This window comes from Chrysochloris asiatica, unplaced genomic scaffold, assembly GCF_000296735.1.
Source record: "Chrysochloris asiatica unplaced genomic scaffold, ChrAsi1.0 scaffold00005, whole genome shotgun sequence".
NCBI lineage: Eukaryota > Metazoa > Chordata > Mammalia > Afrosoricida > Chrysochloridae > Chrysochloris > Chrysochloris asiatica.
Genome location: NW_006408523.1, coordinates 17,536,372 through 17,559,320, shown reverse-complemented (window position 1 = coordinate 17,559,320; position 22,949 = coordinate 17,536,372). Strand labels below are relative to the sequence as shown.

General features: G+C 41.6%; 1 protein-coding gene across 3 annotated transcripts in view; it reads left to right on the top strand.

Moving 5' to 3' along the window:
• The window catches only part of CLDN10 (claudin 10), a 178,216-nt gene that overhangs the window by 122,490 nt on the left and 32,777 nt on the right, over positions 1–22,949 (top strand). The window contains exon 1 of one of the 3 annotated variants that reach the window (XM_006832000.1): positions 19,088–19,313. The exons of the other annotated variants lie outside the window; for them this stretch is intronic. Coding sequence (XP_006832063.1) covers positions 19,094–19,313 — 220 coding nt within the window. The 5' untranslated portion in view covers positions 19,088–19,093. Of the gene's footprint in view, positions 1–19,087; positions 19,314–22,949 lie in introns of those variants that run through there. 3 annotated transcript variants of the gene reach the window in all.

Genomic DNA, 22,949 nt, shown 5'->3' with positions numbered 1-22,949 from the left:
CTGTATAGAGTTTCCTACAGCAGCTGGTGGGTTTGAGCTGCAGACCTCACAGTTACTAATCCAATGTTTATCCTATAGCTCCAGGCCAGGAGTCCTTACTAGTAACTTTTGTTGTTATTAAGTGCTATCAAGGTGGTTCTGACTTATAGCAACCCAAGGAGTGGCTGGTGAATTTTAATCGCTGACCTTGTGGTTCAAATAGACCTTGCAGTCCAGTGCTTTATTCCACAGAGCCACACACACATAGAGTACAAGAATTTTATTCATTGTATTGATTTCTGCTATGACTGGTCAAAATGTCCCTTCAACACATACCCCATACATCTTGTCCAGCTTCCTCCTCTTCTGACCATTAGCTCAAATTACATCTCCCTTAGATTAAGCCTGGGCCACATTTCCTTTTCTGGATGGCAATGACCTTCTCTCTTCCTCTGCCTCCAAGTACAGCCAACACCCTTGTTCTGCTGAAAAAGTAACACCCCTGTACCCCAATTCCCCAGTAGACTACATCAAGAAGGTGATTTTTAAATATTCAAGTTGTTTGTTGATGCCAAATGTAACTGTTGTTGTCAGCTGCCATTTAGTCAGCCCCCAGTTCATGGCAACCCCATGCACAACAGGATCAGACCTTTGTGATCCGCAGGATTGTCATTGGTTGAAGTTTGGAAGTAGATTGCCAAACCTTTCATCCTAGTCTAAAAGCTTTACTGAAATCTGTTAGCATCATAGCAAGATACAAACCTCCTCTGACAGATGGGTGGATATTCTATTGCTCTCTAGCAATAGAAGTCAAATTAATCAATCATCAAAAATAACTTAGGGCAGCTACATGCAAGTGGAGAGTACAAATGAATTAAAGGCACAATGATCTCTTACAACAATACAGAAGAAAGAATGAGGATGCCAGGGATAAAGTAGGAGTTTGCATTTGTTTTCAAATTATGTTGAAATATTGGGACTATAGATAGCATTGTTATATCTTCTTTGAAATGATATTTTTTCCAATTGGTTCCTGGTTTTATTTGTTTGAATTTATCAAATGCTTTAATCTCCTTAGATCCACAATGAACACTCATGGAAGCAGCAGTGAAGAAATCAAATAACATATTGCATTAGGCAAATCTGCTGTAAAATACCTCTTTAAAGTTAAAAGAAAAAAATATTTTTAAGTTTTTATTGTGAATTGAGTGAAGGTTTACAGGGCAGATCATCAGTTTTACATTCAACAAATCATTGCAATGATTACAATCCCCTCCAGGCACCATCAGCTAGCAGTATTTACTTCTAATACCTTTTTTGTTTGTTTTTTGATGTACACATACCATATTGAAAAAACATATATTCATTTAGATGTCCAAAAGGCACATTTTGCAAGCCAGTCTCCTGCCCACAGGCACACTGCCTTTCTCCGTCCTTGGGTCTACAGTCCTCTGCTGCTCTGTCTCTCTATGCCATCGCCTCTGCCACTGTCTCTGTTGTTGCTGCTTTTCTGGTTAGTATCCCACACTCCTCTCTTGATGGTCCTAGGGTCCTCTGTTACTGAAATGACAGATTAACTGCTCCCCCTTTTAGTTACACCTCTTCTACATTTACAGTTGTGACGATCACCATTAGTCCTGATAACAATTATTCATAATTGTATCATAAAATCCTATCCCCTTCATCACCAGACCCATATGGACAAGATGAAAACTATTCAGTGGGGATTCTACCATATCCACTGACATGAAGCACCCTCATGAAAGCTTGCACACCAGCCACCCTATATAGTCACCGTTTACAATGAAAAAAGTATTTGCAATAAATAAATTATAGTCTTGCAAATTTTTATCATGTGATCTCCAGCATCATTTCTATCACCAAGGCCATATTTTCCAACTACTGATCCTTCCTATTTATTTCCAAACTTTTCATTTCAATAACCAGTAATTATCAATGCATCTTGAATGCATATGTGATCGATTTCAAACCAAAGAATTTGGTAGAATTCTTCAATTTCATCACATTGACAGATAGTAGTAACACTGAAACCTACTAGAGTATATATCAAATTAGGAGTTCCTGTATGGTGCAAACAGTTAAGCACTCAACTACGAGCCAAAATGTGGGTGATTTGAACCTACACAGGGGTACCTTGGAAGACAGGCTTGACCATCTGCTTTCAAAAAATCACAACCCCAAAACCCTACAGAGCAATGCTACTCTACACACATGGGATCTCTCTGAGTTAGAATCAACTTGATAGCAACTACCACCAAGAACTGGTAGCATAGTGGTTACGAATCAGGCTGCGAACCACAAGGTCAGCAGTTCGAAACTACGAGCTGTTCTGTGGGAGAAAGATGAGGCTCTCTGCTCCCGTAAAGATTTACAGCCTCCGAAACCCTGTACAGGGTCGCTATGAGTCGGAACCGACTCCACGGCACACAGCCACCACCACCAAGAACAATACATTCAAATGACAAAAGGCACTTTTTAATTGTTTGTGCACCTAGGCTTACGTATCCTTTGAAAATATCAGAAAAACAAGCTAAACAATCATTATATGCTGGTTAGTGGCGCTGACTGAGAAATGACACTAATTCTTTTGAAGTTGGCTGCCTTTGTTACCTATAAAAATATGATCAAGCCCTTAGGCTTTCTGAATAGCATGATTGATTCACTGAGGTGGTGAGGAAACTTTTGTGTGTGTTGGAATATCATTTCTTTGCACTGATACTGAAAATACCAGTTCTCTCATGGACCATGTGACACTTTACTTAATTAGTACTAGAAGAGATATGTGTGTTTTTAAAGTTTCAGTAAGTGTTGACATTTAGGCTCTTTTGGATGTGTTGTGCTTAGCAAAGATTGTTTACACACGACAGTGGCAATCTTTGTTAAAGTGTGTGATTTGGCACACTATGTGAATCGGCCCCATAGCCCCATGGAGTGCTCCCCCTCCCCAACGTTGAGAATAAGGCAGCTGGGCATGCTAAATCGGGCTCCGTCATTAACCTGCCGTTGGACTTCCTGCAAATCGATTAATTCCAGCCATGAAAATAAACATAGGCTTTGGTGGCCTCGATCTAAAGAACATCAGAAACTGTGCGCATGAAAGGAACTAAACTCATTCTGTCTTTCCTTTTACCAACCTTTTTGTTTGGCCCTCAGTGTTGGAAGTGGGAGGATTTTGGAATAGCCAGGCTGTACCTTACTCTGTGTTCCCTGCTTTTAATTAAAAGAAGCAAATATAAGCAAGTGGGCATAACTCAGAAGAACTGAAACAGTTGGGGCAAGTACGGACTAAACATATGCAATACTTGAGAACTAAAGGGTGCACTTCTCTGTTTGGAGAGGGAGAAAGAGATTTCATGATGATTTTCAATCTCCTCAGCTGGTTCTATGTTTCCATGACCACCAACTCCATCTCTCTCTTACCTCTTCTGCTCTGCATCTAATTGGTCCTTTCTCTCTTCTTTGGTCTCTCCTTTGCTTTTGTCTTGTTAGTAAAGAAAAAAACAGCACTGTTTGAAGACAAGGACGAAACAATATGCTCCCTCTTAGTTTTTTGTTTCTTCCCTCTATAGCTGAAGCTAGACAGGATTCCAGACACTTCTCAATCTGTTCACATTAGGTGATGAGATGTAACAACTGGGCCCAAGTAAATTGAAATGAGCGGCATGATCATGTCAGAACTGAAACTAGGTGTCAGGTAGGGTCTTTAATGCCAATCTAGTACTTTTTCATATATTGCACCCAAGTGTAATCATTAAAGGGAAAAAAGAAAAAGAAAAACTTCCAAGGCTGAATTGACAGTGCATTCTTTTCATATGTAAAAAATGGCTTTGTATGCTTATTTTTTTTACAAGGGGGCATCAAAAAGGCAATGGTAAATTCCACTAATTCTATACTTCCAGAACTTTTTAAACCTCTTTTGTACAACCGCAGATGTTATGGCAAGAGGGGGATGTGATGTCACTTAAATTAAACTATTTCGTGTATATAAGGATTATTTGATTTAGAATATGAATATGCAGTATAATCCACTGGATCGCAGAGTCCATTTTATCCAAACAGTCAGCAGTTCAAGCTCACCAGATACTCCTCAGAAGCCCTATACAGGTCACTAGGAGTTGGAATCGACTCAACAGTATTTAACAACAACAAACATTTCAAAAGTCAATGTGATTTTGAATGAGTATGGTTCCGGTTTTGCCCTGTTTTGCCAGAAAAATAATAATAATAATAAAAAAAAAAAAACTCCACCAGGGTTTCTTCCTAGTCCACCTTAATCTGAAATCTCCACCAAAACATGTTCTGCATCATAGCAACATGCAAGCTTCCACTGATAGACCGGAGGCAGCAGCCCACGAGGTGTGCTGGCCAGGAATTGAACCTGGGTTTCCTACATGGAAGGCAAGAATTCTACCACTCAACCATACTAAATTACATTGTTGTTGTTGTGAAGTGCTGTCGAGTTGGTTCTGACCCATAGCGACCCTGTATAGGGTTTCCAAGGAGTAGCTGGTGAGCTTGAACCACCAATCTTGCAGTTCAAACGGCTTTGCAGTCTGGTGCATTAACCCACAGCGCCACACTCCCTAAGTAACATGTACCTCTATAATTCTACATATCTAAAATGACTCACTCACCGTCATCGGGCCTATTCTGATTTATGGTGCTGGTGGCTGTGTGCCGTGGAGTCGGTTCCAACTCAGAGCAACCCTGTTTATGGTTTCTGAGGCTGTAAATCTTTACGGGAGCAGAAAGCCTCATCTTTCTCCCTCAGAGCCACTGGTGAGTTTGAACCACTGACCTTATTTATGGTTAGCATTTCAGTGCTTATCCTACAGTGTCTTTTCTTTTCTTTTTCTAACCCCCTGTAAGTTTCTGGCTGACATTGTCACTGTGCAATCTTCACAAAAGAGTAAATCTTAGATTCCCACATAAGCTGATGATTGTTTTATGTAATCACAGGAAGTGAGCTTTTATTGATTATGTCTTGATTGATCTTGGGAACAGGGTGGTTCCATATGATAAGCACTGGACTGCAAATCACAAGGTCTCTAGTTCGAGCCCGCCAGCTGTTCCATGGGAGGAAGATGAGGCTTTCTGCTCCCATGAAGATTTGAAACCTGGGAAACCTTACACAGGATCACTATGAGTTGGAACTGCCTCGATAGCACTTAACAAAAACAACTAGTGCTCTTGATTAATTAATGTCATGAAAGTGAAAATTCGTTGCTTGTTAGGAGAGAGGGTACAAGAGACTGGTGAGTAAAGTTATATGCAGCTGTTACTGGTAGAATATAGCTAGTCAATTATGCTTAAAACAGAACAAAAGAAAAGAACCAAAGAAATCTACTGCATTATCGTACATCCATATTGTATGATTCCAACCCAGCTGTAGAAACAAACATTAGTGATAAATACATTATTTGTATACATATGAGTTTTTAAAGGCAAAAAAAAAATACGGAACTATTAAAAGAATTCATTTGATTATTTGAAGTATTAAATGATGGCATGATAAGGATCAGTATGAATCTAATCCCCAGATGTCCTCACATCCCCACTTCTTCCTGGTCTCCAGCTGCCTCTCTGATGCTTTCTCTCATGCTATCCACCTGGTCCTAGAGCAGAACTCACAAATTATAAGGACACACAACACTCCAGACTGCCAACTAGACAGACACCAGTCATAAGTTTGGGAAATCCACATGACACCCCAACTTTCTGACCTTCTGGACACCAGTTCATGGTCAGTTTCCCATTACCCTTTTGGAATGCCAGTCATAAGCTCAGAAATCCTTACTTTCTGACCTATTGGCTCGTTTTGTGTTTGATGACTTGCTGGACTCAGAATTCATGAAGACCATACCATACTTATCTTCCTCCAATCCTGATGCCACGTTTTACTTCATAGAACCCAGCTTCTCAGATTATGTGCTCAGCAAACAGGTTGAGTAAGTATGGTGAAAGAAGAAAACTTTGTCACATACCTTTTTAAATTTTAAACCATTCAGTGTTCCCATGTTCTGTTCGAACAACTGCTTCTTGGTCCAGGTACAGATTCCTCATGAGCACAATTAAGTGTTCCAGAATACTCATACTTCACAATGTTGTCCATAACTTGTCATGATACACACAATCAAAATCCTTTGCATAGCCAGTCTGCCATATGCAGATGATACAACCTTGCTTGCTGAAAGTGAAGAGGACTTAAAACATTTACTGATGATGATCAAAGAGCACAGCCTTTGGTATGGAGTACTTCTCAATGTAAAGAAAACAAAAATCCTCACCCTGGACCAATAAACAACATTCTTATCAATGGAGAAAAGATTGAAGTTGCCAAGGACTTCTTTCTTCTTGGATCAACTATCAACACTTAAGGAAGCAGCAGTCAAGAAATTAAACGACGTATTGCATTAGGCAAATCTGCTGCACAAGACGTTTTTAAAGTGTTGAAGAGCAAAGATGTCAGCTTGAGGACTAAGGTGCGCCTGACCCAAGCCATGGTATTTTCAATAACCTCATATGCATGAGAAAGGTGGACAGTGAATAAGGAGGACCAAAGAAGAATTGATGCTTTTGAGTTATGGTGTTGGAGGAGAATATTGAAAGTGTCATGGGCTTCCAAAAGAACCAATAAATCTGTTTTGGAAGAAGTGCAGCCAGAGTGCTCCTTAGAGGCCAAGATGGCCAAACTTCATCTCTCATACTTTGGACATATTGTCAGGAGGAACCAGTCACTGAAGAAGGATATGCTTGGTAAGTTAGAGGGTCAGAGAAAAAGAGGAAGAACCCCAACGAGATGGATTGGCCAAGTGGCAGCATCAATGGATTCAAACATGGCAACAGTAGTGAGGTTGGCCCAGGATCGGGCAGTGTTTCGTTCTGCTGTGCATAAGGTCACTATGGGTCGGTACTGACTTGATGGCACCTAAGAACAATAACATACCATACTTACAAATAAGGATTTGTTATAGCCAAATAGAATACTAATGAGAGGCACACAGGCTGAAGTCTGGGAGGGGTTCCAACACAGAACTTCCATATCCTGAGGGACATGGTCCCTTGTACCTTATGCCAATAATAGAACCTGGAATGAAAGCCAACTAGAAAGCTCCCGAGCCTTCATGGTCATGGCAAAAGCATGCCTCTCAAAGCCAATTGATAACAGCCTCCCAAATGAATCTTTTCTGGTCTGCTCAGTCCCCATTTGCCAGCATCAGAGCAAGGCACCCCAATTATTTCAAGGGTTACCTCTCCAAAGCTAAGAACAGAAATCACTGTTCTTATAATTATAATCCTAAGATTCATATGAAAAATAATATGGCTTTCATTCATTTAAAAAGATTATTTTCTTGAAAAAGTAAATAAAAATTACAAACTTAGAGATAGCTTTTGAGTTTATACTTACTGTTGTATCCATTATTAGAGGTCATTCTATAATGTCCAGGCTTTAATTTCTCCGATTCTCTTAGTCACATCTCAAAAGGAAACTGAAATAAATAAATTTTGTTATTTGCTTTTTCTCTTCTATAGTAATATTTGTTGTTGTTGTTGTTAGGTGTCATCTAATTGGTTCTAATTCATAGTGACCCTGTATAGGGTTTCTGAGGAGCAGCAAGTGAGCTTGAACTGCTGACCCTGTCTATCGTAATATGTTGTTGTTGTTGTTGTTGTTGTTGTTAAATGCCATCGAGTTGGTTCTGACCCATAGTGACTCAGTATAGGATTTTTGAAGAGTGGCCGGTGAGTTTGAACCACCGACCTTACAGTTCAAACCAACTTTGGGGTCGAGTGCTTATCCTACAACGTCACAAATATAAACTCTAGAAATTAACTTATAGGGTGTCATTCAGGTTTCTTAATCTAATTTCATTGGTTGTTTTCTTTACTCTGTCAAAAGATTACAATACAGTCTTTCAAATGGTGTTTTGATTGCAAATAAAACACTGCTGGGCTCTATAGAATTAACATGTATGGATGAATGGTATGGTGAAGAAGTAGCTGATTTAGGACATATTTGTTTGTCAGAAAGATTTATGCCAGAGATCTGAGAGGTGTGGCAGTTATAATAAATGGAGCCCAAACATGACATTAACTTTGATCTTTAGAGCTTTTTGTATGAATTCTTCACAAATCCTAAATTAAACATAGGAACAACTACTGCTTTGAACCACAAAAAGAGGTGTATCTATTATCTGTCTACCATATTATAAGCATACAATTCCATTATTTTATACCTTTCTTTTCATGTCATTATTAAAGCAATTTGTAGAGATGACTCTGCATTAACCTGAACCAAAATGTTTCCTGCAAATATAATAGCATCTCTGTAGAGAGTATGTGTCAAATATGATTGTTTTTCAACTTTCAAATGTTCAAAATCTTTCCTGCAATTCACATTTTCTTCAGTCTTAAAATCAGGTGATTTTTTCAGATCTATACACTTTTGAATAATGTTGTTGTTGTTGTTAAGTGCCATCAAGTCAGTTCCCATCCATAGCGACCCTGTACAGGATTTCTGAAGAGCGGCTGGTGGGTTTGAACTGCTGACCTTGTGATTTGCAGTCCAGTGCTGATCCTACAGCACCACACCAGGAGTCCATATACAAAATGTTACTCCAACTGATACAATTCTCCAAAACTTACTCTGTAAGTTCATATACAGAATCCCCTGTGTGCAGTGGGCAAGCACTCAACAAAAGGTCAGCAGTTCAAACCCACCAGCCACTTCATGGAGAAAGTTCTTCCAAATGTCTTGGTGTAGATGAGTGAGCAATTCCAGTGCTGCATCAATTGGTTGAAAAATTTCAATTTGTATTCCGTCAATTCCTGGAGCCTTGTGTTTTGCCAATAACTTCAGTGTAGCTTGGACTTCTTCCTTCAGTGTCATTGGCTCTTGATCATATGCTACCTCTTGAAATGGCCGAATAGTGACCATTTCTTTTTGATACAGTGACTGGATTCCTTCCATCGTCTTTTGATGCTTCCTGTGTCATTCAATACTTCACCCACAGCATTCGTTTCTTCCCACCTCCATTCCCATAATGATTGCTCAGTCCTCCTAGGTTTAGGTGCTGTTCCGCTGCTATGTGAACATTCTCTACTGCCTCAGTCTATTTCCTTAAAGGAACCTCCAGCACCTTTGATGACAGCTGAGGTTGCATCCAAGGATAAAGTAGAAGAATGAAGGCAGAAGCCAGTAAGCAAGAAAACATCTGAGTGTGCCATTTTTCCTTGGTCTTATTGTACCATATCATTTTTTTTTTTTTAGTTAAGACTGTGAAAACTCCACCAGAAAACAAAATAAATGTCAAAACAAGAGGCACAGCCAACAACCCATGTTACAGAACACTATCCATCCAGTATGACAGGGTAGAAGGTGTTCACTGACTATGCATTTGGGTTAAAGTCAGCTGTACTTGCTCTTGGAGTCTCTGGGGTGCAAACAGTTAACACATTCAGCTGTTAACGGTAAAGTGGAGGTTCAAGTCTGTGCAGAGGAGCCTCTAAATAGAAAGGCCTGGCGATGTACTTCTGAAAATTTAGCCCTAGTGCGGAGAGAGAGCAGCTGAGGACTCTAGACTCATGGAGAGAGAAAGGCTGGGTGCTGGCAGCCAGGTGCTGGTGGCCAGGGGGTCAGGCTTGCAGAATGTGTCCTTTGGTTGTTTATATGATTATATATTCCTGAGTGTTTTGGTGTACATCCACCCCTCAAAAAAACAAAACAAAACAAAACAAAAAACAGAGGAAATAGAAGCAAATACTGTTGAATGATGATGCACAGAGGAGATTGTAATCATTGCAATGAAACGATGAGTGCAAATCTGATGTTCCCCCATGTAAACTATCACTCAATTCACAAATGGACTCACCATGAGTTGGAGTCGACTCAACAGCTGGGTGCATGAAGAACATAGATTTCACCAGGCATCATAATGCATTGTTTTACACACACACACACTCATACACAAACATATACACCAAACCAAAAATTCACTCCAAGTGATTCTACAGGACACTGTAGAACAGGTTCCATAGATTCCTGAGGCTGTAAATCCAGAAATGAGCAGACTGCCTTACTTTCTCCCCAGAGCAGCTGGTGAGTTCAAATCGCCAGTCTTTCAGTTACCAGTCCAGCCCCTAACCCACGACATCACCACATACATATACACACAGAGACCTCAAAAAAGGAAAGATGTTCCAGAGATAGACTGTGTTGTAATGACTCAGTACTGCTCATGACCCAATTAAATAATGTATTCATGAACTTCAGCTCACCCGTTGCAAGCTCGACTCACACAGTGAGATGAAATAAAGAAGTCGGTACTCTATTCAAGGAGCCTGGTACCATAATGCTTCAGTGCCTGCCTGCAAAACTGTAAGGTTGGCAGTTTGAACTCACTAGTAGCTCCACAGGAGAAAAGATCTAGTGATCTACATCTTTAACAACTACCTTCTCAGAAACCTCATGGGGCAGTTTTACAGAGTATTTTTATTCCCATTGTACAGATGAGGAAAGTGAACTAAAAAGTAAGATCAAGTAACATCTGTAGGTCACATAGCCAGAAGGTGGTAGAGTTGGAGTCTATCTCTTTTGTAGTAAGCTGCCTGCTGTCAAGACAGCTCTTTGTAGTTGTGAATTGCTGTTGTTGTTAAGTACCATTGAGTCAGTTCCAACTCGTAGTGAGCCTGTCTAGGATTTCTGACGAGCGGCTGGTGGGTCTGAACCACCGACCTTGCAGTTCAGACTAACCTTTTGGTCCAGTGCATTATCCTGCAGCTTATTTTAGGATCAGCACTGGACTGCGAACCCCAAGGTTGGCAGTTCAAACCCACCAGTTGCTTCTTGGAAACCCTATACAGGATTGTTATGAGTTGGAACTGACTTGAACACACTTAGAACAACATGTTGTTATGTGCTGCTGAGTCAGTTTCAACTCATAGCAACCCTGTATAGGGGTTTCCAGGCTTTACAAGAGCAGAAAGCCTCATCTTTACCAGAGGAGAGGCTGGTAATTTGAACCTCAGACCCTGTAGTTAGCAGTCCAATGTGTAATCCACTATACTACCAGAGAGTATATGTTGTTGTTGCTAAGTGTTGTTGAGTTGTTTCTGACTCATAGCAACCCTGTATGAGGCAGCTAGTGATTTAGAACTGATGACCTTGCAATTAGCAGCCCAGTGCTTATTCTGCAGAGCCACACCAAGACTCTAAAAACTGAATGGAAACAATTCCAGATGATTTGCATTGACTAATTTTTACTTTTTCAGAATTGTTTCTTACTTAGAAGTATTTGAAGAGTACTTTTGTTGTGGTTGTATGCCCTGAAATTGATTCCGATTTATAGTGGCACTGTGTTGTTGTTAAGTGCTGTCAAGTCGGTTCCAACTCATAACAACTCTGTATAGGGTTTCCAACAAACAAGTGGCTAGTGGGTTTGAACCACTTACCTTACAGTTCAACCCAACCTTGCGGCCCAGTGCATTCTCCTGCAGCACCATACCGGGACTCCACTAGTGATACTGTGTCATTGTTGTTAAGTGCCATCAAGTCAGTTCCAACTCATAGCAACCACGTATAAAGTTTCCAAGGAGTGGTTGACCTTGTGGTCCGTAGTCCAGTGCTGATCCTACAGTGCTGTACCAGGAGTCCAAAGAAAGGTGAGGGCTATGAAAAGAATGTTCCTCAATGTCGTCCACTTGCTTTCTCCATTTAGTGCTATGCCTTCCATCTTTTAATCTAGCTTGCTTCTATTTTTCCTTGTTGAGTGCCTTCCAGTTGTTTCTGACTCTTGGTGACCCTATATGACCCCATATAGAACTACCCCATTGGATTTCCTAAGGAGCGGCCCAGCACTGAACCATCACACCGCCATAGCTACTTATTAGCCCTACGTCATTGTTGTTGTTATGTGCTGTGGAGTCATTTCCGACTCACAGCAATCCTGCACAGGGTTTCCGAGGCTGTAAATCTTGACAGGAGCAGAAAGCCTCATCTTTCTCTTGCGGAGTGGCTGGTAGTTTCGAACTGCTGACCTTGCAGTTCATAGGCTGATTTGTAACCACTACGCTACCAGAGCTCCTTAGCCCTACGTCATTACTTGCTCCCTCTCATTCTCCTTGCATTTCTCTTACCTTTACTCTCTCTGCCATGTAGTTTTTTCCCATTATTAAAATTCACTTTTCAAATGTAACTGTCATCTAATTCTAATTGTCACTTTGACTATACTTCTCCTAAACACTTCCTCACCCCCATTTCCTTTCCTCTGGACTAACCTCTCTGCTCTGATTTCCTGGTTTCGCTCTTTGTGCTCTTGGCACTGATCTCAACTTTGATGGTGTTCTACTGGACACTTAGTTTTTCCCTTGAAGAGTTCAATACAATTCATCTTTATCCACTTACTATGGGTCAGTCTAATTCTGATGAATATCACTTCTTATGGAAAATGCAATTTTATGGCTTTAAGGAGGAGCAAGGAAATGAAAGCGCATGAAAGCACTCCCAGTGCCCACTATTTATTGGACATCTACCACATTCCAGGTCCTTTATACACTTTGTTTCTAACCCACACAATAACTCAGAACGAAGCTATTATTTATTTCCTTTTGATAGATGAAGAGCTGAGATTCAGAGAGATTAGGTAGTCTGCCCAAGGCCATACAGAGTCAGGATTTTATCTCATGTTTACCCTCTGCACTCCTCTGCCCTGCATAAAACCACCCTGTTTTAGAATTGAATTGAACTAAAGTGCCTTAACGCATGTCTCTTGTAAACACAAGGGGAAATAAGATGACACATGTTGTTAAGTTGTTGAGTGCCATTGAGTTGATTCCTCCTCATAGCAACCCTGTACTGGGTTTCCAAGGAGCAGCAGGTGGGTTTGAACCGCCGACCTAGTAGTTTGCAGTAGTTATCCAATCCAGGAGTCCACTGTTGTTGTTGTTGTTAAATGCTGTTGAGTCAGTTCCGACTCATAGTGACCCTGTATATGGTTTCCAAGGAGTGACGGTGAGCTTGAACCACTGACCTTGCAGTTCAAACCGACCTTGCAGTTCAGTGCATTAACCCACAGTGCCACACCAGGAGTCCATAGAGATTTCTAAAGTTCACCTCTATGTACTCCACCACACACACATGCCCATAACCCACCAGCGAGACGACAATGGAAGGAGAATTGTGACAGGAAGTGAGAGGAAAAGAAAGCAGTGAGGGCCCAGAAGGCCCTTACTCTTTCTTACTTCACTTCTCCCCTACCTGATTTTGCCCAATTTTGTGTGTTCATTAGGAATCAGAGTGTCAGAGACTTAGAGTTGGGAGTAGTCTTGGAGGCCATCCAAAACAACTCCTTCATCTTATAAACCAGGAAGCTACAACTCTGAGAAGTAAAATAACTTGTCCAAGACATAAATTTCATTGCTATCCATCCTGGAATGGGTAGGTTGAATTGCTACCCATCACCTGCTTATTGACCAACAAAATGCACCCAACACATCTTCAAGCCTTGAAAGGTCCAGCATCCCAGAGTGAGGGTCATTCTAGGCTGGGGTGGTATTCACCAAGACAGCTATGAACTGCTTGGATCCAGATCCCACCCCTCTAGGGACTCAAGAGGAACCACAGAATTGGAAATGACTGTGTTTCAAACAAATGTATGAAAAAGAAATCCACAAGATCTATGGTAGCAGCTTATTTCGGCCCACTGGAACATTCTGACTCAGTACAGCCTAAACCCATTGCTATTTGACTTGATCCCTCCTCATAGTGATCCCATCTATTACAGACTAGTAGCGTTTTGTAGGATTTTCTTGGCTGTAATCTTTATGGAAATAGATCACCAAGCCTTTCTTTTCAGGTGCTTTTGGGTGGATTTGAACAAACAACCTTTAGGTTAATAGATACAAACTATTTGTACCACCCAGAGACTGTGTAAATGGTTGCTACGTGCCAAAATAAGGCAACTGTTTATTTATCATATATATTTGAAACAATGATGCAATGATAAACAAAATGCATAAAATAAAAGCACAATTACTCCTAGTCTGTACCTTTCATACTAAGTAGATTATAAATATCACAGGATCTGTGTATAGCATTAAGATAAAGTAAGAGTGTTAGGAAAAATTGAAGGAAAAACTACAGAGATATGTTATTCTAGTATCTTAGTATCGGCACTAGTTTCTTCTTTAACATGATGTAACAATATGTGACTCCTGAGCAGTTGTTTTTGGTGTGTATTTTTTTTTTACTTAATACCACATTTACAGGATTTCCCTGTTTCTTCCCACCTGATTATCAGCATGCCATCTCACTAGAATCTAGGAAGGAGCTAATGTATACTGAAACCAAATTTGATGCTTAGAAAATCCTTGAGCTGTTGAAAGGCACACCTGTGCTGTTTGGCAGGTGAATTGAATCTCAAGTAGGAATTTCTGCAAATCTCTTGTTCAGTCGGCTAAACGGGTTTACACTTGTACTGAACAGGGTGGGATGAAGGGGGGGAGGGATCCTCTACTTATCCTTACTAATAACCATGATAATGCCAAAGAAATAACTTCCAGCGCTTATCTTAGCGGCTTAGGTCTCAAAAGTAGAAAAGTCCGTATCTTCCACGTCTTTAAATTTTTCAGTTTAACATTATTAAGCTATAGACAGATTTGTAGTTTTCACATTGGAAAGCACTAAATTATTATTAAGATGGCATTTTATTTCATTTGGGGAGAGCAACTTTTTTTGCTATGTTCATTTTTTATTTTTCAAATAAGAATCGTTTGTTAGGAGTTGTTATATAAAAATTTCACTGAACTGAATACTAAAGAAAATAAGGAAGCATTTATCAGTTGGAAGGTGCAGCTCTGTAAATCAGTTTGCAGATTAACTGCAAAGGTTATTTTGGACTCTATAATCTTAAAGTGAAGTATGACATTTATCCATTACTTTAAAAAAATCTTCTCTGCTTAATTCATTTTCTTTTTCTGGGCATTGTTATGCCAAATTATGTGGTATTCTCTAATATTCTTAGATTTCTTCTGACTAAACTGGTTTGAAAAATTGCAGTCTGAAATAAATGCTCGATGCATTCCATAGTATTCTTCAGGTATTAATGAGAGTTAATATTTTCCATTCTTTAATGAAGCACATGCAGGCTGTATAATGCAACTCTTTTCAGCAAATATGAAGCACATTCCAGAGAAGACAAAAAAAAAAAAAGCATTTAGAGTTGATGAACTTCATAGAAAGAAAAGGTCCAAAGGCGAATGTAAAAGAAAGAGTAATCAAATCCACAGGCATGATGACCCTTGTCTGTTTTCTCTGGCACTGCCATTTAGATCTTAATTTCTGTGCCATTTGTGGTATTTGCAACCTCTTTTAAGTTGAAATTGTGTATTACAATCTTAGGAGTCTACGAATATCTCTTTGGGAGGAAAGGTTTAACTCATTAAATAATACACACCATCTGCTAAACTAAATGAACTGTTTATACACATGTACATGAATCTCAACTGGTTAGAACTTTGGTTCCCAATCTGGCTGCATATTACAAATTTTAGATATACCACTTATCAGGGCCTACCCCAGAGACGATGATTTATTTGATCTGGGCATGCACTGAGTTGGGGTGGGGTGGTGACAATGCTTTCTTGAAGTTCTACATTGCAACTCAGAATTTGTTTCCTCAAGAAATTATACTACAGTTTGTTGTTGTTGTTAAGCACTGTCAAGTTGGTTTCAACTCATAGCGGCCCTGTATAGAGTTTCTGAGGAGCGGCTGGTGAGTTTGAACTGTCAACCTTGCAGTTCAAACTGACCTTATGGTGGAGTGCTTATCCTACAGTGCCACACCAGGACACCATACTACAATAAAGACCAGGACTTATGGATTTTTTAAGTATAGTAGTTAACTGGTTATATTATATGTTAAACTTTATGTGGCTAGTCTCAAACACCAAACCATTCTTCAAATTTATTTTCTAAAACAAAAAGTGCCTTTGGCACCAAACAATAGAATTAATAACTGACCGGTTAACAAATTTACAACTACTTGAATCCTGAGAGTCACAATTCACCTTTTGTGAATATCAAAATTAAATTGGCGTGTCGTCTTGTGAAAACAAATAAATTCTCAATGAATGTACTGAGTACCTTTCAGAAGCGAGCCGCGAGCAATACAAAGAAACTGAACAAAGGCAGAAATAAAAGCGCAAAAGCACAACACCAAAATTTGTTCAAACTCTAGAGGGAATGTTATGATTAATGGCTTTCTGTGTTTTCTGAACAGTATGTAGGACCAGAAATCAGCAAATCATTCCGAAAGGAATATCGCCTAGAAATGATCATGGAAATATGCTGGGGGGCAAGAAACTAGACAATACAAGCAGTTTTAAAAAGCAAATCTCTCAAAGAATAGAGGACATTTTGTATAGGAGAAGATGAAAAAGAAAAGGTTAGACATAGCTTCCACAACGTTGCTTTTAGGTTTGACCCACCAGTGAACAACAAGACAGAACACACCAGGACAAGTTGGGACCAAGAGCAGACCTAGAATATCACGTCACAATGTCAGCATCCCACAAGGCAACCCATCTGCCACTCAAGGCCATGAGATGACCAAGCACACCAGATACATCTCCTAAGGGTCAATCCACAGCCAGAGGGTAGGACTTCGCTGTGGGTCTCAGAGCACTGAAGGATATACATTGGGGTGGAAGTTTAAGGGAGACAGAGTCAGACTCAGTATACATACAGACTTTCTAATAGGGCTGCCAAAGAAACCAACCAGATACCTTGCCATATGGAGTCTTGGTGTGGCACTGTGGGTTAATGCGCCAGACTGCAAAGCCATTTGAACTGCAAGGTCGGCAGTTCAAGCTTACCAGCTGCTCCTCAGAAACCCTATACAGGGTCGCTATGGGTCGGAACCAACTCGACAGCACTTCACAACAACAACAACCTTGCCATATGCTGAACCTCTAACCCTGAAGCGTAGAGTGTGGGCTGCATATAATCGCTGGTGGTGGTAATGGTGTGCCATAGAGTCAGTTCCGACTCAGCAACCCCGCACAGGGTTGCCGAGGCTGTAAATCTTTATGGGAGCAGAAAGCCTCAGCTTTCTCCCATGGAATAGCTGGTAGTTTTGACCTGCTGACCTTGAGCTTAGCAGCCCAATTCGTAACCACTATGCTAGATACAGACAAGATCTCTGCATTGAACATGAATCTTGTTTTAAGGATCTCTGATGGGCCTTTCAAATGTAAGCTTTTATGAGTCTTTAGCCCAATCTCTTCTTTTCTCCATTAAAAAGAAAAAGGAAAAAAAAAAACACCTGTTGCCATCCAGTGGATCCTGCCTCACAGAAACCCCAATTTTTCGGAGCACTGTCTGTGCTCCTTCAGAAGTAGATGACCAGGTCTTTCTTCCCAGGTGCAATTGAATGGATTCAGTACCCTTCAGTTGGTTGCTGTTGTCAAGTGCCATCGAGTTGGTTCTGACTCATAGCGACCTTGTATAGGGTTTCCGAGGAGTTTAAACTGCCAATTTTGCAGCTCAAACCGACCTTGCAGTCGAGTGCTTATCCTACAGCACCAGCTGAGTGCAAACCGGTTTGCATCACCCAGGCACGTTCTCTTGTTCACCCAACCCAAATCCATCACCTTGGGACAGAGTACAATTATCCCATAGGGATTTCAAGGCTGTAAAGCTTTATGGACATGAACTGCTACATCTTTCCCCCTTAACCACAGACCCTTTGGTTAGCATCTAAGTGCATACCCACTGGCCCACCAGGACTCCTTCAAAGTCACCTCTAATTTCATTCTGCACTCATCTGGTTTAAAAAAACAAAACAAAACAACGACAAAGAGGATTTTAAAAATTCTTCACAATGCACTAAAGTATCTACATAAAGATCATGAAACAAAGGGTTTTGTATTAAAAGACTGATTTATTGGTTTTAGATCTTTGGTTACTTTTGGCAAGAAGTGACTCCTGAAATCTCATACAAAGAAGTGAAAGAACTTAAGTGGATAGATTAAAAACCCCATAATAAAGCCAGTGTTTTTGCTCTCTCATAAATGTCCAGATTTGTGACCTTAGGGGCCGGAAGTGCACCTGATTTTTTATGTTTTATCTTCAGACAGGAATGAACGAATGAATGAGTTATTTCTTTAATTAGGCACGAAACGCAGAGGTGGTTAAAAGTAAAACAAGATAGAAAAATTCCCAGTGTAACTTCAAAAAATAGACTGGAGCTCCGAAGAGCAGGAAAAACGTCTTAAATTCAAGCCCAGTGCACAGGACATTCGTGTAAGCATGCCAGCATTACGCCTCAAATATTCAAGTTCAAAATTGTAAAGGTTCTGATAGAGCCTCCCTCCCCATATGCTGCTGAGTTTAGGTCTTCATCAAGCACCACTTTACCTTCCGCACGCACACCAGGCCAAAAAGAACCGCAGAGCTTTGAGGGCAAGGCCGGTTGAATCCCAAACCTGCATAGTGATCCCTCCTTGACAAGTCAAACAGGGTCACCAAAACAAGCATGGCACAAAACCCTTTTAGAGTTCAGCCCCAAGAACTGCATTACCAGACCGTGTCCTTTTAGGGCACACAAACAGCTTTTTCTGTTCTGCCTTCACAAGATACTCTGGGAGCTAAAATATTTGCGATGAGTAGGACTGGCAAAGATGTGGGGGTTAAGACCTGGGGTGGGGGGTGGGGGTCAGCAAGTTGTCCACATCCGACTGTCAGTCGGCCCCTGAGCCGTGCGGCTCGAATAAGAAAGCCATTCTCCGCGGTCACTCGGTCCGGGAGATGCGGGGGCGTGGGGCAAAAGGGAGCGCGGACCAGCCTTTTTTTTTTGACTGCGGGCGTGGAGCCAGTTCACGGGCAGGCGGTCTGGGAAGCGCCCCTAGCCCTCCCTTCCCACGGGGCATCGCGCGCGCCCCCTAGCGCCGGGTCTTCGACAGAGGCGGCGGGGCGGGCGGAGGGCGGGGGTAGCGACAGGCCGGGAGGCGGAGCCGCGGGGCTGGGTACTCCTGGCCGGGCGCGTCGGGGGTCGCAGCGCCGAGTGGGTGCCGGAGCGCGGCTGCAGCCGGCGGCATGGCGAGCACGGCCTCGGAGATCATCGCCTTTATGGTCTCCGTCTCTGGCTGGGTGTTGGTGTCCTCCACGCTGCCCACCGACTACTGGAAGGTTTCCACCATCGACGGCACCGTCATCACCACCGCCACCTATTGGGCCAACCTGTGGAAGACTTGCGTTACCGACTCTACGGGCGTCTCCAATTGCAAGGACTTCCCTTCCATGCTGGCGCTGGACGGTCTGCATCCCCCCGCCCCGGGACCCTGGCCCTCGCACCTCCCTGACCAGCCCACAGGGGTGCCCTCTCAGCCTGAGGGCATGGGACTGGGGAGGCCCCGGCGCCTCCCTCGACCCCACAGCCCCCGGCGGGATCCCTGGCTGGACTCCGAGGTTCGGGCCCTGAGCTCCTCTTAGGGCCCGAGGGAGTTGGAGAGAGTCTCCGTGCCCGCCAATCGCCGTCCCCGACAGCTATCCCTCAGGGGATCCTGTCTGAACCTTTTACCCTGGGAAAGGAGACAAGCAGTTAGCACCGGGTGGGATGGAGAGCCGCCTTGCTGTTCTGAGAGTCAAGGTCACGGCTGTACGACCCCCACTCCTGAGGACTGCGCGGGCCACAAACCCACCAGACTCGCAGTTCACGCAGCGGGATGTTGTCCCTTTCCGCAGAAGAGCTTAGTTCATATTAATTCGGTGCCATACAAAGCCAGATGTGCTTGCCTTTAACACCCTTTAGTCGTTTTGTTGGTCTTTTCAAAGTAGCCAGGGGAAAAAGAATTGTCGTGCCTTCTGAACTCCCCCCACCCACCCTCTTCATTACTTGCAAACGTTTCTACAAATTTGTCTGGCCAAGCTGTAATACTTTCCCAACTTTTAGCAAGACAAACGCCCCTTGAAATCTATCTTGCTTACGGAGCTGATGAAGTCTCAATTGGTAAATCTTGGCAAGCACTGATCTTGCGCCTGTGACTGCTCTCCGAGCGAGACTTCCTCGTGTTCTTTTGTAGATGTTGAGCTACATTGTTAGTGTCAACCGAGCTTTATATTGTTTTGCCTAATAACACCAGGTTATTGTACAAAACAATATAAAAAGAAACAGACTCTGTTTCGTTTCAAGAGAGTAGATGGCATTTTGGTCACAATGATTGCTCAAATTATATCTAGTCTTTCTTCTGGATTTTACCGCAGACAACTAGACATCTGCCCCCACCCCCACCCCCCCCAAGACACTTCAGTGGAATCCTTTTAATTGTTTTTAAGTTTGAGGTGTTCTCTTTTCCTTTGATGTGTTTATTTACCTAGCAGGGTAAATAAAAGACACAGATCTGAAACCTCAAAGATGGCAGTTAGCATGAAAAGCAAACTGTTGCTCAATGTGATATTTGATGGGGTCTCAGAATAAGGGAAGATCGTGTCTGATGTTAGAAAGTTGACACCCGCTTTGGTTTGCCTGCGATTATGTCAAATAAGCTGCCAGAACACTGTTTATTCCCTCAAACTACTGTTGGATTTCCTGGGTGCCACGGAGAGCACATCCAGGCAAATGCTGAGAACAGGCCGACTCTTGTTTCTGTGGTTTACGTTCAGGAGTATGTAATTGACAGTAAGTGTCCTAGAGCCGTCTTAGGTTGTAACTGTATTGTTATCTGAGACAGTGAGCCAGGTAGGTACACCTCCTTCTATAGGACAGTTGGGGAACAAAGGAAAAGAGAGAGAGAGAGATGCCTTTATGCTTTTGAAGTGAGAATGGTTAGTTGTGTATTCTGATTATTAGGCAGGTTGGGCATTGAGAAGGAAGCAGGACGTATTCTTCAGTGATCTGATTTTAAATTTAGTTTGGAGTGGGACAAAGAGGAGTCACATTTCTATGCCCCAACCTGAAAAATTGTCTTCCTGTGTGTTCATGAGTCCAGGAAATGCTATAAAAATATGATAGCACCCAATGTTTTAAAGTCAACAACTTATCTCTCCAAGCTAGCACATATAGAACTAACTCTTTTTACTAGTTACATAATGTTCATTAGTCTGGGAAAACGGGTTCATTGAACCATTTACCCATTGTTAGACGTTGAACCCTTTCCAACTCTTCATTATTATTAGCACTATACTGAAAATTCTTACATTCACTTCTTTGTGCATATGTGTATTTCTGCAGAGCTGGTACCAAGCAGTGGGATTGTCAAGGCAGTAACACAGACATTTAATTTTTAACCTATACTGCCAAATAACACTCCACCAATAGTTTATTGTTGTTGTTGTTAAGAACCGTCGATTCGGTTCCAACCCATAGCCACCCTGTATAGGGTTTCCGAGGAACTGCTGGTGAGCTTGAACCACCGACCTTGTGGTTCAAACTGACTTTGCAGTCCAGCACATTAACCCACGACGCCACGTTTTCCCACATTGTCACCAATAAGTTTTTTTCACCCAATATGATGGCATTTCCCTAATTATTTATGATCGTATGCATCTTATCATATATTAATTGACCTTTTTTTTTTCTCCTTTGTGAATTGCTTGTTCCCATCCTATACCCATGATTCTTTTGTGCTGATTGGTTTAAACGATTTTAGTTTTTAAAATTCTGGATATCAATCCTTGGTTTGTTATGTATATTGAGGTCTCAGGCCATTGCCTTTCTTTTAACTTTATGGTGCCTTTTTCCATACAAACTTTAAGGTGTCTAACATAATTAATTAGCGTCTTCCTTGATGACTTTGCCTTTTGTGACTTACAAACACATTCCATTTCCCACTGTGATAAGCTTATTTTATTTTATTTTTGTGTCTCTCAGAATAACATCTTTGAGAGCTAAAGCACAAAGCTACAATTTCATATGCCCACTGACAAGTGGGACTTCCCTGAACAGGGTCCTTCTGCATGTTAGTTGTCTGTGTGTATTTCCAGGGCAGCAACACCTAATGGGTGCTGGTTTTCAGGAACGACCTGCTGATGTCACCGTGCTGCAGAACATCCGGACACTGCCTTTAAGTAGTGGGAGAAAACTTTATTCCCATAGGCCATGGTGATCACAGACCCGAGCAAAACCATCCTTAAACCAGGCAAAAGCTTTAGATTGAGAAGAACATCCAAAAAGCGCAAAGGAAGGTTCTTGGCTCTGACCAGCATACTCTTAGGTGATAGATGAAGCCTCTTGGATGCAGATGCTGGGATCATTGCTCTGGATTTCCTGTAGAAGGTCAACGCTCTGCTTTCTCATTGACAGGGGAGAATCATTGTCATCATTGTGCCACCATTAGGAAAATGAAGCCTGGAAAAGCTAAATGGGTAGATAGAATGTTATTCCACATCAAGATGACAACTCTAATTCTGTTTAGAATCAGTCTCCATATTATAGAGGGAACGCTTTGATGATGTTCTTACCACTCACCAGATACTCTATTCATCCTGCAAAGTAGATGTTGCTGTCCCTATTTTACAGATGAGAAAATTGAGATCCAGAGGGATTAAGTAATGGAATTAAAAGCAAGGCTGAAATTGAGGATTCTTGCGTGTCCCCCCATTCCACTTTTCTTTCCAAGGATTTGCAAAAAGTACACAAAGCGTACTACTGGGTATAAGAAAACCACATTATTTTTTTCCCTCAAATCCAACATCTAGCACCTATGCTACTAGTGTATTATCTCCACCAACTGGATACTGTCTGCTAGTTCTAAATGAAAAATAAGCTACCCATAGCTAATTTAAAATGAAAAAATAAGCTACCTATTGCTTTGGAGAACACTTAGCTTTTAAAGGCACCTTGAAGGTTTCTTTCCAACAGAAATCATGGATTCAAAGTCAGTCCCAGTATTTTACTAATGGAAAGTTTTGTGGTTGAATGAGCTAGTGATTTCTGTTTATTGCTACCCTATAT